Source organism: Ochotona curzoniae, unplaced genomic scaffold (assembly GCF_017591425.1).
Source record: "Ochotona curzoniae isolate NIBS_2020 unplaced genomic scaffold, NIBS_Ocur_1.0 contig_2699, whole genome shotgun sequence".
In the NCBI taxonomy this organism is placed as follows: domain Eukaryota; kingdom Metazoa; phylum Chordata; class Mammalia; order Lagomorpha; family Ochotonidae; genus Ochotona; species Ochotona curzoniae.
In genome coordinates this window covers 4,705,405-4,721,190 of record NW_024465561.1, presented here as the reverse complement: position 1 = coordinate 4,721,190, position 15,786 = coordinate 4,705,405, and the positions used below count along the sequence as shown (strand labels likewise).

At 38.1% G+C, this 15,786-nt stretch overlaps 2 protein-coding genes and 1 pseudogene across 2 annotated transcripts in view; 2 read left to right on the top strand and 1 right to left on the bottom strand.

The window, feature by feature from the left end:
* The window catches only part of LOC121153689 (zinc finger protein 566-like), a 221,779-nt gene that overhangs the window by 117,061 nt on the left and 88,932 nt on the right, over window positions 1-15,786 (top strand). The gene's annotated exons all lie outside the window — the stretch shown is intronic.
* The window catches only part of LOC121153686 (zinc finger protein 850-like), a 277,443-nt gene that overhangs the window by 253,443 nt on the left and 8,214 nt on the right, over window positions 1-15,786 (bottom strand). The window contains exons 3-4 of the mRNA XM_040976382.1: window positions 12,771-12,897; window positions 12,434-12,529 (exon numbers count right to left, since the gene is read on the bottom strand). Of these exons, the coding sequence (XP_040832316.1) occupies window positions 12,434-12,529; window positions 12,771-12,897 (223 nt within the window). The remainder of the gene's footprint in view (window positions 1-12,433; window positions 12,530-12,770; window positions 12,898-15,786) is intronic.
* Window positions 13,335-14,126, top strand: LOC121153754 (annotated as a pseudogene).

The following is a 15,786-nucleotide window of genomic DNA, read 5'->3' as shown; positions in this document are numbered from 1 at the left end:
ACATTCATTACACTCAAAGGGTTTCTCACCAGTATGACTCCTCATGTGTACAATAAGTAATGAACACTGAGAGAAAGCCTTTCCACACTTATTACATTCATAAGGTTTTTCCCCTGTATGACTTCTCACGTGAAGAGTAAGGGATGAAATTCGAGAGAAGGCTTTACCGCAGTCAGTACATTTAAATGGTTTCTCTCCAGTATGGATTTTTTCATGCTCGAGGAGATTCTGTCTCTGACTGAAGGCTTTTCCACATTGATTACAATGATAGGGTTTCTCTCCAGTGTGAATTTTCTCATGTTCAGTGAGATTTGATTTCTGACTAAAGGCTTTCTCGCATACTGTACATGCATAGGGTTTCTCACCAGTATGAATCCTCTGGTGTCTAATGAGGTTTGACATCTGAATAAAAGCTTTTCCACATTCATTGCATTCATGAGGTTTCTCTCCAGTATGAATTTTCTGATGTGTAATGAGATTTTCTTTCCGGCTGAAGGATTTTCCACATTCACGGCATTCGTAGGGTTTCTCAGCTGTATGATTTCTCATATGTACAGTAAGAGATGAACTTTGAGAGAAAGCTTTCCCACACTCAGTACATACATATGGTTTCTCACCTGTATGGCTTCTCATATGTATAATAAATACTGAGCACTGAGAAAAAGCTTTTCCACAGTTATTACACTTATAGGGTTTCTCCCCCGTGTGACTTCTCATATGCAGAGTAACAGATGACATTCGAGAAAAAGCCCTACCACATTGGTTACATGTGTAAGGTTTCTCCCCAGTATGAATTTTCTCATGCTCAATCAGATTTTGCTTTTGGCTAAAAGATTTCCCACATTCCTTACATTCATAGGGTTTTTCTCCAGTGTGAATTCGGTTATGTTCAATCAGATTTGATTTCTGACTGAAGGCTTTCCAACAATCCTTACATGCGTAAGGCTTTTCCCCAGTATGTATTCTCTGGTGTCTAATGAGGTTTGACATCTGAATGAAAGCTTTTCCACATTCATTACACTTATATGGCTTTTCCCCAGTGTGAATTTTCTGATGTGTGGTAAGATTCTCCTTCCTGCTGAAGGATTTTCCACACTGCTTACATTCGTAGGGTTTCTCTCCAGCATGGATTCTCTCATGTCTGATGAGGTCAAATTTATGGCTGAATTCTTTTCCACACTGATTACACTTAAAGGGGATCACAACGTAAGAGGAACAGTGGAGAAATGGTTTCCCATACTCATTACATTCATAATTGTTCTCTCTTACAGAGCCTTTCTCATTAGTAAGTAAGTCTAGATTATGTTCCAAACCCTTATCAAGTGAGTTATATCCAGAGAAGTTTTGTCTCGAAGTAACAATGTCTGAACTCTGAGGCAGTATCTTTGCAACTCTTTTATATTCAGTGACTTTTTCCTTAATCAGAGCTTTCTCGGAGACTGAAGTGACTTTCCTCGAAAGTGTTTCCTGTTGTTTCTTGATCTGTTCATCAACTTCCCAAACTTCTAAAATGGAGGATCAAAAATTATTACTTGTGAATTTCTCTACTACACTAGTATCAGCATTTTAGAAATTTTTTTAATGCGGGTTTTCATTTTCGAGGTTGGCCTTTTGTCAACAAATAAATCTAAGGTGCAGATGTTGCTCATTCCTAAAATTTGAGAACTACTATCAATGACTTTGTGGAAAGAAGACAGGCATTTGTCAGCTGAAACACCCAACTGATTTGCAACTGTTATGTACACTACAGAAATCAGCAAAATAAATAATTAAAATGAAAAGATAAACATACAAATATTTAAATAGGGAATCAAATGGCAAGAGAATAGTTAATACTTCTGGTTAAACATGCTGGATTGAATGCCTATGTTTATTTTTCCTTCTTGGAAGAAACTCCATGAAAATTTCAGTTGGAGAATAAAGCATCAAAAAACCTATAAGATACAGTCCATAGATGTATAAAGTAAAGCAAACAAGATACTTCAACAGACTATGCCACAAAACGCACATGGAACTGAAGAGCGGATCTAAGAAGTTCAATCAAAAGTATCAAGAAGGTGCTCACTCCAATAATCAAGAACATACTGGAAATGTCAAGAACTGGAGAATTCACGGACTCAAAATGTAGAGACAAACAGGGACAGAGAGAGATGCTCCTTTTCACTACTGTTTTTCAACATTACACAACTAGTCTTACTTAATGGCATATGACAAACTAAGCAAATAAAAAGCACAAATTAGAAAGAAAAATCTAAAGTGGCTTTTCTTGGAGAGTACATGATCATCTCTTTTTAAAAAATCAGAAAGAAAAAATAATAAACCCACTAGAATAATTAATTATATTAGGGTTGTCAGGATACAAAGTTTCTATAAAAATGAAAGGTCTGTGTATCAGCAATGTGGAGGTAGAATCTGCTATTAATCTGAAGTAAAACCTATCACATATTTGCACCCCCAAACTGAAATACTTAGGTATAAATATGAGGCAGATGATCAAACTCTTACGAGAGAAGTTAACAAGTACTAAACAGATTTGGCATACTCCTGGATTAGAAAATTAATAGCATCAATATACCAATTCATCTCAATTTGATCACTGTTAGTGCAATTCCACCTTACAGCTTATTTTGTGGATACACACAGATAGATTCTGAAGTTTATAGGAAGATACAAAAGCTCGAAAATAGATAATATTAGAAACAATGAAAGTGGATGACCGAAACTTTCCAAATTCAGGATAAATCTACAATAACCAAGATAGTGTGCTATTAGTTAAACAAATAAATGGAATAGAAATATACCTTATAAATATAGTCAACTGATCTTTGACAAGGCAGCAAAAATATAATGAAGCAGGATAGTCTTTCAGTAATGCTGGAATAACAGGACATCTGCATGTACAGAAATTAATCTAGACAAAGAATTCACTCCCTTCATAAAAATTGAAAATGAACCATAGACTTAATTGTAAGGCACAAAATTAAAAAAACTTTTATATGATAACAGAAGAAAACCAAAGTAATCTTGCATATAGTGATAATTTGTTCAACACACATTTAACAGTATGTTGCATGAAAAATAGCTTATAAGCTGGACATTAAGATTTAAAAAGCTTCTATTCTGCAAAGGACACTTTTTAAGAGAATGAAAAGACAAGCCAAATACTGGGAGAAAGTAAAAGACAAAGCTGAGAAAGGACTGCTGCCCAACATATACAGAAAATTCAAACTGAAGAAGGCAGATCACCTGGATACAAAATAGTCAAAATAACTAGACATTCATCAAACACGATATAGAGCTGGCAGGAAAGCAAATGAAAACGTATGTATTGTCATTTGCCATCAGACAGTTGAGAATAATGTGATACCACTGCTCATCTTTAAAATCCCAAATCCCAAACAAGTGCCAAAACTAACGGTTCAATACAAATATGGAACAGACAGCTACTGTACATTGGGACTGTGAAGCAGTACAGCTACTTAGGAAGACAGTCTGGAAACATTTTGAACAATTACAGATACCCTTGCAATATGATTCAACAAACACTAGCCTTGGATTTTATCATGAGTTGAAAACTTTTTCATACAAAAACCTGTACACAGATGTTATTAATAGCTTCATTCAGCTGCCCTGCCACAGCTGGAAGATGTTCTTTGCCACAGAAAAACTACCTCCAGACAATGCAATGGAAGTCAATTCTGAGAAATGAGCTAGCAGGTCATCAAAAGAATGGAGGGGTCCTAAACACATACTGTATGTGAAAAGCCAACCTGAAAATTACTCATTTATTATATGATTCCAAATACATGACATTCTAGAAGACACAATATCATAAAGGCCATAAAAATGGCAGTAATCAAAGGGAAGAAGGAGAAACACAGTGTGTTTTAGATGAGTGAAATGATAGTCTTTATTATAAACTTATCAAAACTCACAGAATGTGCTCCAGCAAGAGTGAACCCCTAAGGCAATGAACTTTGCATGCTAAAGATGTGTCAATGTAACTTCATCCACCGTAACAAGTACACCACTGTGGTATGAAATGTTGATGGTGGAAAAGACCTGTGGGAGAATGGGGGTAAATGGGAACTGAGCTTTCTGCTTAGTTTTGCTCTGAGTTTAAAAACCCAAGATGCAAAATTTACTAAACAAAAAGGGGTCAGGATGAAAATGGGACCGAAACAAGAGCAGGTAGTTTCGCTAGGGCTGGTGTTCTCAATTTGTGTTTGCTTCTATTGCATTTTTCATCTGCAAAGTCTGAGACAGTTGAAACTAATATCCTACCCATAACTGCAGGTGGGGTTCTCACAACATTTTGTTTTACCATATAGTCAAATATCATTATATTCAAAACTGACTAACTTAGGAAAGACTGGGTATTCTGCTTGACATTATAACAAATAAAGCAAGGCCCTGGAGGCCACAGACATAGGTGTGTTTTCCTGGCTCAACCAGAAGCAACTTTTTTATTTATTGGAAAGTCAAATATACAGAGACGAAAGAGAGGAAGAGATTAACTCCCCAAGTGGCCACAACAGCTGGAGCTGAGCGGATCTGAAACCAGGAGCCAGGAGCCTCTTCCTGGTCTTCCACACGAGTGCAAGGTCCCAAAGCATTGGGCCGCCCTTGACTGCTTTCCCAGGCCACAGGCAGGGAGCTGAATAGGAAGCAGAGCCACCAGGATTAGAACTGATGCACATACGGGATCCTGGTGGTTGCAAGGCAAGGACTTTAGCCACTAGGCTACCACACCAGGCCCCAGAAGCAACTTTCTGACCACAATGAAAGAAAATCCTGTCTTCACTACTCATTTCTGTATATTTCCAAGACTTATTTTCAGAAGCTGATTTTTGTCTGTTCTCTATCCTCCCAAAGATTGTGCAAATCATTTAATAGTAACATAAAAATTCCTTAATTAAAAGCGAATACATTCTGTTTGTAAATGAATGAACACAGTCTTACCGTCTTGATTCAAAGAGGAAGCAGCCATGTCACTACTATTCATGATGAAACAAACCAGCTTTTGTAGAGAAAATGAACCTCACAGACTTAAGGAACAAGGAGAAAGAGCCTCATCCTGACTAAATCACTAAAATGTAGAAGTCATGAATATTTATGTGCTGAATACAAAGACCTCTGCTACCTGGTGCTGCCTGCCTTCATCAATACTAACGAGCGCCTCAGAGCAGAGCATGGACAAAAGACATACAGACAATGGCTACAGAAAAGGCATAGCTTCTCACCCAGCCATTCAACTTTCCAGAGTTTTAGTAAAAAAATAAATAATTATACATACACACACATATCTAAAAGTGTTTGCTGTATGTAACATCTTTGTAACTCCCTTTATTTTACCTCAAAACCAAGTGAACTCATGACACTGTCTTCTTTAAACTAAAAAATACATGGAAAACAAAGCAAAGAGAAAATGTCTGCAGTACTGACTGTAGGAGTGTCTATTTACAGAAAATGGAATCGTGGTGGTAGTAATACTGAACTGCATCTTTTATTTACATTGGTTTTGTAGCAAGTAGAAAAGTACTGAACAGAAACATTCACACAAGTCCAACTTGCACCCTGTATCTAAAACATTGATTTGTACTTACAAAACTTTGGAGTTTTAATTATTCCAACCTTGGGCATAACATATATATTCGCTTTTGTGTATGCGAGCATTATTTATACCTATGCAGACTCAGACACAGGCATCTGCCACCCCTTTTTCATAAGAGAGAGAAAACACCTCTGCACGCTGATGTTTCCCACACATATACTATAGTCCTCATCTGTGGTTTTCCTTCCCAGTTTCAGTCACCAGCAGTCAACTGTGGTCTGAAACACTTGTTCTAGAAATAAACAGCTCATGTTTTAATATAGATGGCTGAGTAGCATGATGAAATCTTGAACTCTCCTGTCCTGCCCAGGACATAAACGATTCTCCTCTCAGGGCATCCACACTGCATACGCTACCTGCTAGTTCGTCATTCAGTCACCTGTTTACTAGCTCTTCTATAATGGCATCCTGAGTGCCTGGATTCTCTTAACGGTTCAAGAGTAGTGATGATGGCTCTTTTGTTACAGAATACATATATATTGTTCTATTTCTTTTATTAGTTTCTTAATCTCTCTACATAGGTTGACATGTATAGGAAAAAAACCCCAAAGTATATATTTCAGAACTATCCATGAGTTCCAGTAATTAGGTTTTTAGAACATATATGTCCCTTTTCAGGGGTGGGAAGAGCTGCTATATATTGTATGGTGCAGGATTTCTCTGAGTATAACTTCTTTTACAGTTTTGAGTGAATTATATAGATGCTGTACAATGAAAAATTGAATACCACATTGAAAATGGTGGGAGAAAATGCAAATACAAGCTCTTAAAAGTAAAAAAAAAAAGTGGAAAAATATAAATGTACTTATCAACTTGGGACCATTTTCACACAAAAAAGAATTACTTTCGACAACTTTAAACATAACAATTTTACTGTATATTCTAGTAGAATGTGAACCGTTGGTGGGAAAAAATGAGCATAAAGAAATCATTATTAATAATATGGGTGTTACAACTAATTCAAAACTAACATAAATAAGAGGAATGTAGACAAGTAAAGAGGAATCAGTTTCACCCTTGGAGTCATCCGGTAATGTGTGGAAGGTCTGCAGACGATTCAGGGTTTCATGATGGGGACAGGAAGGAGGAATAAAAGGGATGGAAAAACCTGAGTAACAAGCAGAGGCTAGCAAGCCTAAACATCCTGCAACATACAACAGACAGTCTGCCACAGCAAAGAATTACCCGGCCCAAAATACTGATGGTGCCAAGGCTGAGAATTACATTTTTTTAAAGTAATTACCTTAACATAACACGTGAGAAAGATGTGAATACAGCCTGACTCCTCCAAAACTATTGTTGGACATTAATCCCCATTGTGACACTGTAAGAGGACAGAAGTTTAACTGTTTTTTTTTAGATTTGTATTATTTTTATTGTAAAGTTAGATATAGAGGAGAGACAGAAATATCTTCCGTCCCGTGATTCACTCTCCAAGCGTCCCAACGGCTGGAGCTGAGACCATCAGTGGCTAAAGTCCTCGCCTTGAATCCGCCAGCATGCCATATGAGTGCCAGTTTAATCCCGGCAACCCTGCTTCCCATCCAGCTCTCTGCTTGTGGCCTGAGAAAGCAGTCGAGGACGGCCCAAAGCCTTGGGACCCTGCACCCACAGGGAGAACTGGAGGAAAGTTCCTGGCTCCTGGCTCCGGATTGGGGCAGCACTGGCCATTGCTGTCACTTGGGGAGTGAATCATAGACAGAAAATGATCCCCTCTCTCTCCCCTCCTCTCTGTATATCTGACTTTCCAATAAATAAATCTTAAAAAAATAATAAAAAATCCAGTAACAAATATGGAAAAAATGTCAACTTTCCATCTCACTATAATTCATTTTTATTTGACCTTAAACATAAGACATACTTAGAAATGTGAAAATTAATTTTTTTCCAATGAGAATCTTAAGAGATCAGGAGGCAGGTGGTGTGTGGTTCACTGCAGTGTTCCGCAGCAGGCCCAGCTTCTTACGCTGTGTTCATTTCTAGACGGACCTTAACATCAAATCTCACTACGTCTTGCTTTAGTTTATAGTATCACCCCAAATTACAATTCTTTCCTATATGATTTAATTCTGCACTAGCTTTTCATTCCTTTGGGCACTAATCAACTGTGGGCCATTACAACTCAGAGCAGGTATTTTTTTTTTACATTACTCAGTAATCTCGTGTGTCTGTTTGTTGTTGATTATTGGTAATCTTCTACATATAGGATAAAACTAACCTCCACAATTAAAAATCACACACACACACACACACACAAAACCCATGACTGACAACATTTTAAAACGAAGGCAAAGACGACATAATTTAGGACTTTGGGTTTTTGGTAAAGATTTATTTTTACTTGAAAATCACAGTTACAGAGAGAGATAGCAAGAGCTTTTCCAACTACTGGTTCTCTCTCCAAAATGGCTGCAACAGCCAGAGCTGACTCAGTCTGAAGCCAGGAGCCAGGGCTTCTTCTGGATCTCCCAGGTGGGTACAGGAGCCCAAGAACTTGGGCCATCCTTGTCTTTTTTCTCAGGCCATAAGTGGGGAACTGGATCAGAAGTGGAGCAGTGAGGACTTGAACCTGTGCTTATATGGAACATGTCTGCCTCTAGCTGAGGCTTAGCATTCTATGCCACCACACAGGCCCCAGTTCTTAACCAATACTGGATATCTCATCCTATTTTACTAAGCTCTTAAAATCCACCCTCCTATAGTCTACAAGGAAGTGTTTTGTTCTGTTTTCTTACTCTTACAAACCTTAAGGAGCCAAAGATGATTCAAGAGAACTTGAATACAAGCTCTCGAGTAATAAATAAATAAATAAATAAATAAATAAATAAATAAATGTTGCAGTGTGGTGGTATAGCGGGCAAAGCTGCCAGCTGTGATGCCGGCATCCACATGGGTGCCTGTTCCTATCCTGGCTTTTCCAATTGAGATCCAGCTCCTTACTGACAATTGGGAAAAGCATCAATGACCCAAGCACTTGGGCCTTTGCCAGCCCTTTGAGAGATCTGCTGAAGGTCCTGACTTAGGCTTGGCTCTGTGTTGGCCATTGCCACCATCTTGAACCAAAAGAATGGAAGACTCTTTCCCCCACTCTCTAATTCAGAATTTCACAATGAATACAATGGCAATCCCTTATCCCCAGATACTGAAGCAGTACTGAACCCTCACCCCTTCTCTCCCAATCTGCCCAAGATACAGGAGGAAAAAAGAGATTGAAACAGTGGTCTCATCCACGTTCTCCCATTCCTCAAACCTTCTCACCTTAACCGGTGGCTCACAACGGCATGCATCCTTCTTAACTATGTAAACATCATCAGAAGTAAAACAAATTATTAAATATTGATTTTAAAAAATCAGCTTTAAAAAAGAAAATTTATCTTGCAACTTCACCTACATCTTTCCTCTTAAAACTTTCAAGTATTCTGATTAACTCATCTTTTACCAAAATAACATTCAATTTATGATTCTAGCCATACTTCATGAAATTATGCTCTTTCTAACTCTGTCCTGAATTCCTCAATATTTGTTTTGAAAGAATACAGGTGGATATTTTCATAACAAAAACAACAGACTTTTCAAAAGAGGCTGTATATGATTCACTTACAGGAAGAATAAAGCATAAGCCTTTCTCTTGGTGGATTAGTAGCTTAAACTCCAGACACAGATGTGTGAAAACATAATATGTATGTTTTAGATTGCAGTCATTGTAGTAGGATGAAGTAGAAGTTAATTGTGAAATGGCTGAGATTGATATATAAGCTGGAAATATGGAGGACAGTTTCTTGGGAATTATGGCCAATCACTGCTAACGATAAATTAGGATATTCAATCAAAGGGAAAGATGTAAAGAATTTCACAATTTCTGAAAACACTAACAATATGTATTCATACAATATAATTTCTGGAGTCAACTACGGAGTAAATGCCAGGAACATGTATAAATCATGAAGACAGACGGAGGAAAAGGGATCTTGTATGTAATTCAGAAGTTTTGGGGGTGACCGCTGAGGAAAGAAATGTGAAAGAATTTCATCAAGGAAGAAAAAATAATGTCTTAGAAGCAAGGAGATTGGAATCCTTTAGAGAAGAGCAAAGGACGAAGACATTGCTAAGGGTGATTCATACTAGGATAAAAAAAGTTTTAATACTGATAGAATGAAACATCTGTTTCCTCTCTACTGTATGAACATAACATATACCTTCAATAAAAATAAAAGCAACTCTACTCCAATTCTAGAACATGAGGAAGAATATGAGGTAAGGTAGACCCCTATAGAGAGTGGCTGCTGCTTCTTAGAGAGAACAGAGTTCTTGGGAACACAGGCCCACCTTTGTGGGCAGGAAGTTGGAATCAGCTTTTCCAGCAGTGCAATCCAGATGTGCTGAGATGGTGGAAGGAACATCATGGACTTAATCTAGCCCTAACAGTGGGAAATGCAGGCAGCTGTGATATTTGCATACACAATCTATTGGTATTGCAGGGTGGATAAGATACTGAGTGTTTTGATAATCTTTGAATTGAGAAATAAACAATGAAACAACTTATAACACAAAACCTTGCCTTATATGGGAGGTCAATATGAACTACAGAGGCTCGTTACTAGCTCAGAGCAGGTGTCTGGATAGTTTTTAATCTGATCCTTCGGAAAATAAGAAATTCCACCACTCAAAGATAAGTATAAAGGGGATTGGCATTCAAACCTATGCAACAGTACTGCCAAGAAGCAAATTAAATTAAATTACAGGTTGGTTTCATAAAATTCCGTCTGTAAACCAAAAGCAATCTATGTGAAAGTGGCAAATAAATGAAGTCACCTATGGGAGAAAACAGCAGGTTCCAAGACATCTTTAAGCAACATATACAGCTCAGAAACAGAGAATTGTTTTAACCACTCAGAATTTTTTTGAAAAACCATGGGTGGCGGGGGGATGGGTGAGAAACCTGTCTCAAAAATTTTATGTAAACCCTTAAAATAAAGACTGCTTTCTCATGAGCAAAAACATATCTCTTAAGCACATGGAAGAGAGCACTGTTTTGTATCATATCCATATTTATACCCATAATAGAATTTTATTTATTTTTTTAGAAAGGCAGACTTTTGAAGTAGAGAAAGATAGATATGTTGCCCGCTAGTTTGCTCCCTAAGTGGCTGCAATAGCTGGAGCTGACCAACAAAGCCAGGAGCCAGGAGCTTCTTCCTGGTCTCCCACATATGTTTAGGGTCCCAAGCTCTGGGCCGTTCCCGACTGCTTTCCCAGGCCATAAGCAGGGAGCTGGATGAGAAGTGGAGCAACCAGGACATGAACCAGCACTTGCATGGGATCCCACAGGATCATGCACTTGCAAGGCAGAGGATTAGCTAATTGAGCCACTGTGCTGGGCCCTAGAATTTTGTGTTTACTATTAAGACTATAGATGCAATTTCCCTTTATTGCATATCTTCTACTTAGTTGCTGATGTATGAAACTTATTGTCCGTTGTTCATCTGATATCCTACTTTTTCATTTGCAGCTCTCATTTTCCAAGTGGTATAATCCAATCATCAGTAAACTGAATTTATGCTGATATACCACTGACTTTCCCTCTTGTCCACAGTATACACTTAACAATAAACGTATAGAAGCTACCAAAAAAACCTTACAAAATTCCATTTGTCCAGGACACAAAAGCAAAGAGGTGAGGACTGGTGCTGATGGTTCAACAGGCTAATCCTCTACCTGCTACCATCAGCATGCACGAACCAAACACCAGTTTGTATCCTGGTTTTTTTTTCCACTTCTGATCCAACTCCCTGCTTACAGTCTGGGAATATGGCCTTGGGAACCTGCACCCACTTGGGAGATCCAGGAGACTCCTGGCTGCTTACTCTGGACCAGTTCAGAACTGGCCATCTGTAAACATTTGGGGAATGAACCAGCAGATGGAAGACCTCTCTCTTCTCTTTGTATAAAATCTGCCTTTCAAATAAAACAGAATCTTTAAAAAAACAAGTGTGAACAGAGACACTGTTAGCTAGAAGCTTTTGCACTATAAGGATGTCAAATCTCTGAAAAGATATTTTATATACTTAGCACAATATCAATTAAAATTCCAAGGAAACAGTTAAGTCCAAAACTTATATGGTGAAATAAGCAGTCAGGAATTCGGGAACTTTGGGGGAAAAAAAAGTTGTGCAACAAAAGAAAGGGGAGGTCTGCATGCCAAGGACAGGAAGGGGGATTTGTTTGTAGTTATCTTTGGAAATATTTATACTTTTAACCAGGTATACTTATCATGTATTTTCAAAATGAAGGGAAAATGGGAATAAATAGGGGAGAGACCACGGGATTTCTAAGTCAGAAATTTAAACATTTCTGATCCAGGGTGCGGTGGGTTTTAAAGCATAATGAGAAGTGTAACTATTGTTACAAAATACAAATCTCAACTAATCAAAATAGAAAGAAGGAAATACACTAAGATGAATTAACCTGTGAAACAAGTGTTTTTAAAAACTACACATCCACAAAAGATTGAACACATAAGAAAATAAAATGAACATAATGGTAGCCCCAGGATCTTAGCACAACAATCCTGAAAGTTAAGTTACACGTGTATTATGGTAGGTTGGCACCCTAAGACTTGACAAGGCTGCTGTCCTTTAAAAAGAAAGTATTTCACAGTATTCCTGGCCATTGTATCTCAAAGTATTCCTGCCACTCTACAAGAGTAGGACTTTTACACAAAAAAAAAAAAAAAAAAACTTGGAAAAAGTAATATGGTAGCAACCTTTCGCTGAAAAAATGCCAACTGGCTTCTCATTTAAAGATATGTCACTTATTCACCTGGACTTTGCATCTCAAATACTTCTTCCTCTGTGACCCACGGCTCCTCTTCTCGCTCCAACTTGAAGATCACATCTGGTTTGGTAAGCTGACAGCCTTGAAAGAGCAAAGGAGCTTGAGGTTAACAGTGGATATGGCCATTGTAATTCTTGGGCTGCGTTTTAGGGTCTTGATTGCTTGTGAAAGTTGCTGATGGAGGACAATTCACTAAGACACAAAATAACTACCCTTCACTTGGAAAAATGGGGTAAAACCATGTAAAAAAGGGAGGATTAGACATTTTACATATTCCCCAAATGGAAAGCACTTCTGTTTCAAGTTGGAAAGCTGTCCTTACCCACTATGACTAGGTTGCTGTAGTTCTCCAGCGTCACGTCTCTGTACAGGGTCCTCTGAGCAGGTTTCATGTGCTGCCACTCCTCCTGAGTGACGTCCACAGCCACATCCTTAAATGTCACCATTTCCTGAAGAAACACCATGTTCATTAGTCGACACAAGGAAAAACTCGCCTCACTAGAATCCAGGAATCAACAGCTCTAAGTATTTTACACTAGGTCTTATTACCTGATTTTGAATTATAAAAATCTACAGCAGAGATGACCCATAATAACATCCTGATTATTAAGTTAGCAAACATATTTGTCATTATTATGCAAGAAGCTGGAGAAAGTGCTGATTTTCTTTTTACTTAGCTGTGGCAGAGATGCACAAGTCGGAAATGACTGATAATAACTAGTTCAGAAGCTGACTGGGTGGTTGTGTAATCTAGGGAGAAAGACAATCTAGTAGAAACTAGAAAGGTAAGAGAAAATAACAAGGAGAGGCATCAAAATTTAAATATGCAATGCTTGAAACACATACAGGTCTTCTGGATAGAAATGTCTACCATGCAGTTGGATGTATGACAGAAGGTGAGAATTTGTTAGCACTGAGATTTGTTAGCACTTAAAACTGAGATCAACTGAAGGATATATTTTTATTCTTAAAAAATTAATTATTTTCATTGGCAAGGTAGAGTGACAAGGAGAAGGAGACACAGAGAGGGAGATCTTTCATCTACTGATTCACTCCCCAAGTGGCTGCAATGGCCAGCTGAGCCAGTCTGGAGCCAAGATGCATTAAAAGAGAAATACCAAAGAAAAGAACAGAACAATGAAGAGACTCCCCAGGGAGCAGTACTGACCCATCTGCTGGACAGAGAGGGACAGTCAGGCCTGAGCTAAAGTTCTGTCTAATAGGATTACAAAAAATGAAAAGATTAGTGGGAAAATGGAAAGTCCCTCTGCCTAAAGGTCATGCCCTAGGAGAAACAGAAGTATTAAAGGTTATTCAAACAGGAAAAAGGAAAACGAAGGCATGGATGGTTACTAAAGTGTGCCTTGCTGGAGATGGCTTTACAAGAAAACCACCCAAATATTAAAGATTCACTAGACCAGTGGCCTTACATTTCAAGAGGCTCCACATAACACATCCAGAACTAAAAGGACCTTGTCCACGAATACTTGGTATAAAAAAGAATCCATCAACCCCATTATGTACAACTTTGGGTGTAATTACCACAGGCTTTATCACTGAGGGAAATGTGAATGAGCTGGGCCTTGTGACAAGGAGGCAAGGTTTTATGGGGAAATATGCCCATGTTACCAACAATTCCGAAAATGATGCATATATAAATGCAGTCTTACTTGTCTGACTGCAGTCTCATATAAGTAACTTCTAATCATTACAGAAGACTACAGGTTAAATGGGAAAACTTATTGTGATGTTTCTGAAAACTACCAAAGAGGAATTGCTCTACAGTCATCAAAAAAAATCTTTTTTCTTAAGATTTATTCATTTTTATTGGAAAGTCAATTATGCAGAGAGGAGAAGAGGCAGGGCAGCCTTGGCCATTGTGGCCATTTGTGGAGTGAATCATCGGATGGAAGATCTTCCTCTAAGTCTTTCCTCCTCTCTGTATAATTGACTTTCCAATGAAAAATAAATTTTAAAAATAAATAAATATGGGCCCAGCACGATAGTGTAGCAGTTAAAGTCCTCTCCTTCAATGCATCCGGGATCCCATATGGTCGCCGGTTCTAATCCCGGTGGTCTTTCTTCCCATCCATTTTACTGCTTGTGGCCTGGGAAAGCTGTTGAGGATGGCCCAAAACCTTGGGACCCTGCACCCATATGGCAGACCTAGAAGAGGTCCTTGGCTCCTGGCTTCAGATTGGCACAGCTCAGGCTGTTGTGGTCACCTGGGAAATGAACCAGTGAACAGAAGATCTTTCTTTGTCTCTCATCCTCTCTGTATAATTGACTTTTCAATAAAAATAAATCTTTAAAAATAAATACATAAATATGACCCAGGCAAGGTAGCCTAGTGGCTAAAGTCCTTGCCTTGCTAGCACTGGGATCCAACATGGGCACTGGTTTGTATACCAACTGCCCTGCTTCTCATGTAGCTCCCTACCTGTGGCCTGGAAGAGCAAAGCCTTGGGACCCTGCACCCACATTGGAGACCTGGAAGAAGCTCCTGGCTTCAGATCAGCTCAGCTCTGGCCATTGTGGCTGCTTCGGGAGTGGACCAGCAAACAGATCTTTGTATTTCCTTCTCACTGTATATCTACCTTCCAATAAAAATAAATAAATCTTCAAATAAATAATAAAATATAAGGAGATAAGAAAAAATCTGAAAGGTATAACAATTATATGTATATGTATTCACTTAAACTTTTACAACATAAAGCATAAATTAATAGAACGGAAAGGGGACTTGGGCAATTCAACAATAATAGTTGGGGTGCTACAAACAAAACCATTAAGCAAATTATCAGCCAGAAAACAGAAGACCTAAGCAACATTATTCAACTCAACCTAATATCTATAGAATGTCTTTTGGAAAAAGAATACACATACTTCACAGAAGGGGATCATGATAAATTCGACTCTATGGACCAAATTCTTTAGCCGCGTTCTTAAATTGAGCAATTTGTGTCTGTCATGTTTGTCAAATTTCTGGTGAAAGAAGGCACTATTCACAACTTAGCTATTGGTTATTGGATAAGTGTTCATGACCATTCTGTACATATTTTACAACTTTCCAACTCTGAGTTTGGAATTGATACAAGTGCATTAAAATATGGGAGAAATCATAACATATATGTGTGTTTATACGTGTGTGTATATACACACACATATATATACATACTTTATTAACATAAAAAAATACACACTGCCTTAATAGGAAGCTGGAACAATATAGTGTAACATGGGAAAATGATATCCTTGCATGTATTACAGATATTCAAAGAAGTGACTTTAATAATCTGCTCAAACTCATCTTTGGTAGAACAAAAAAAACCATTTTA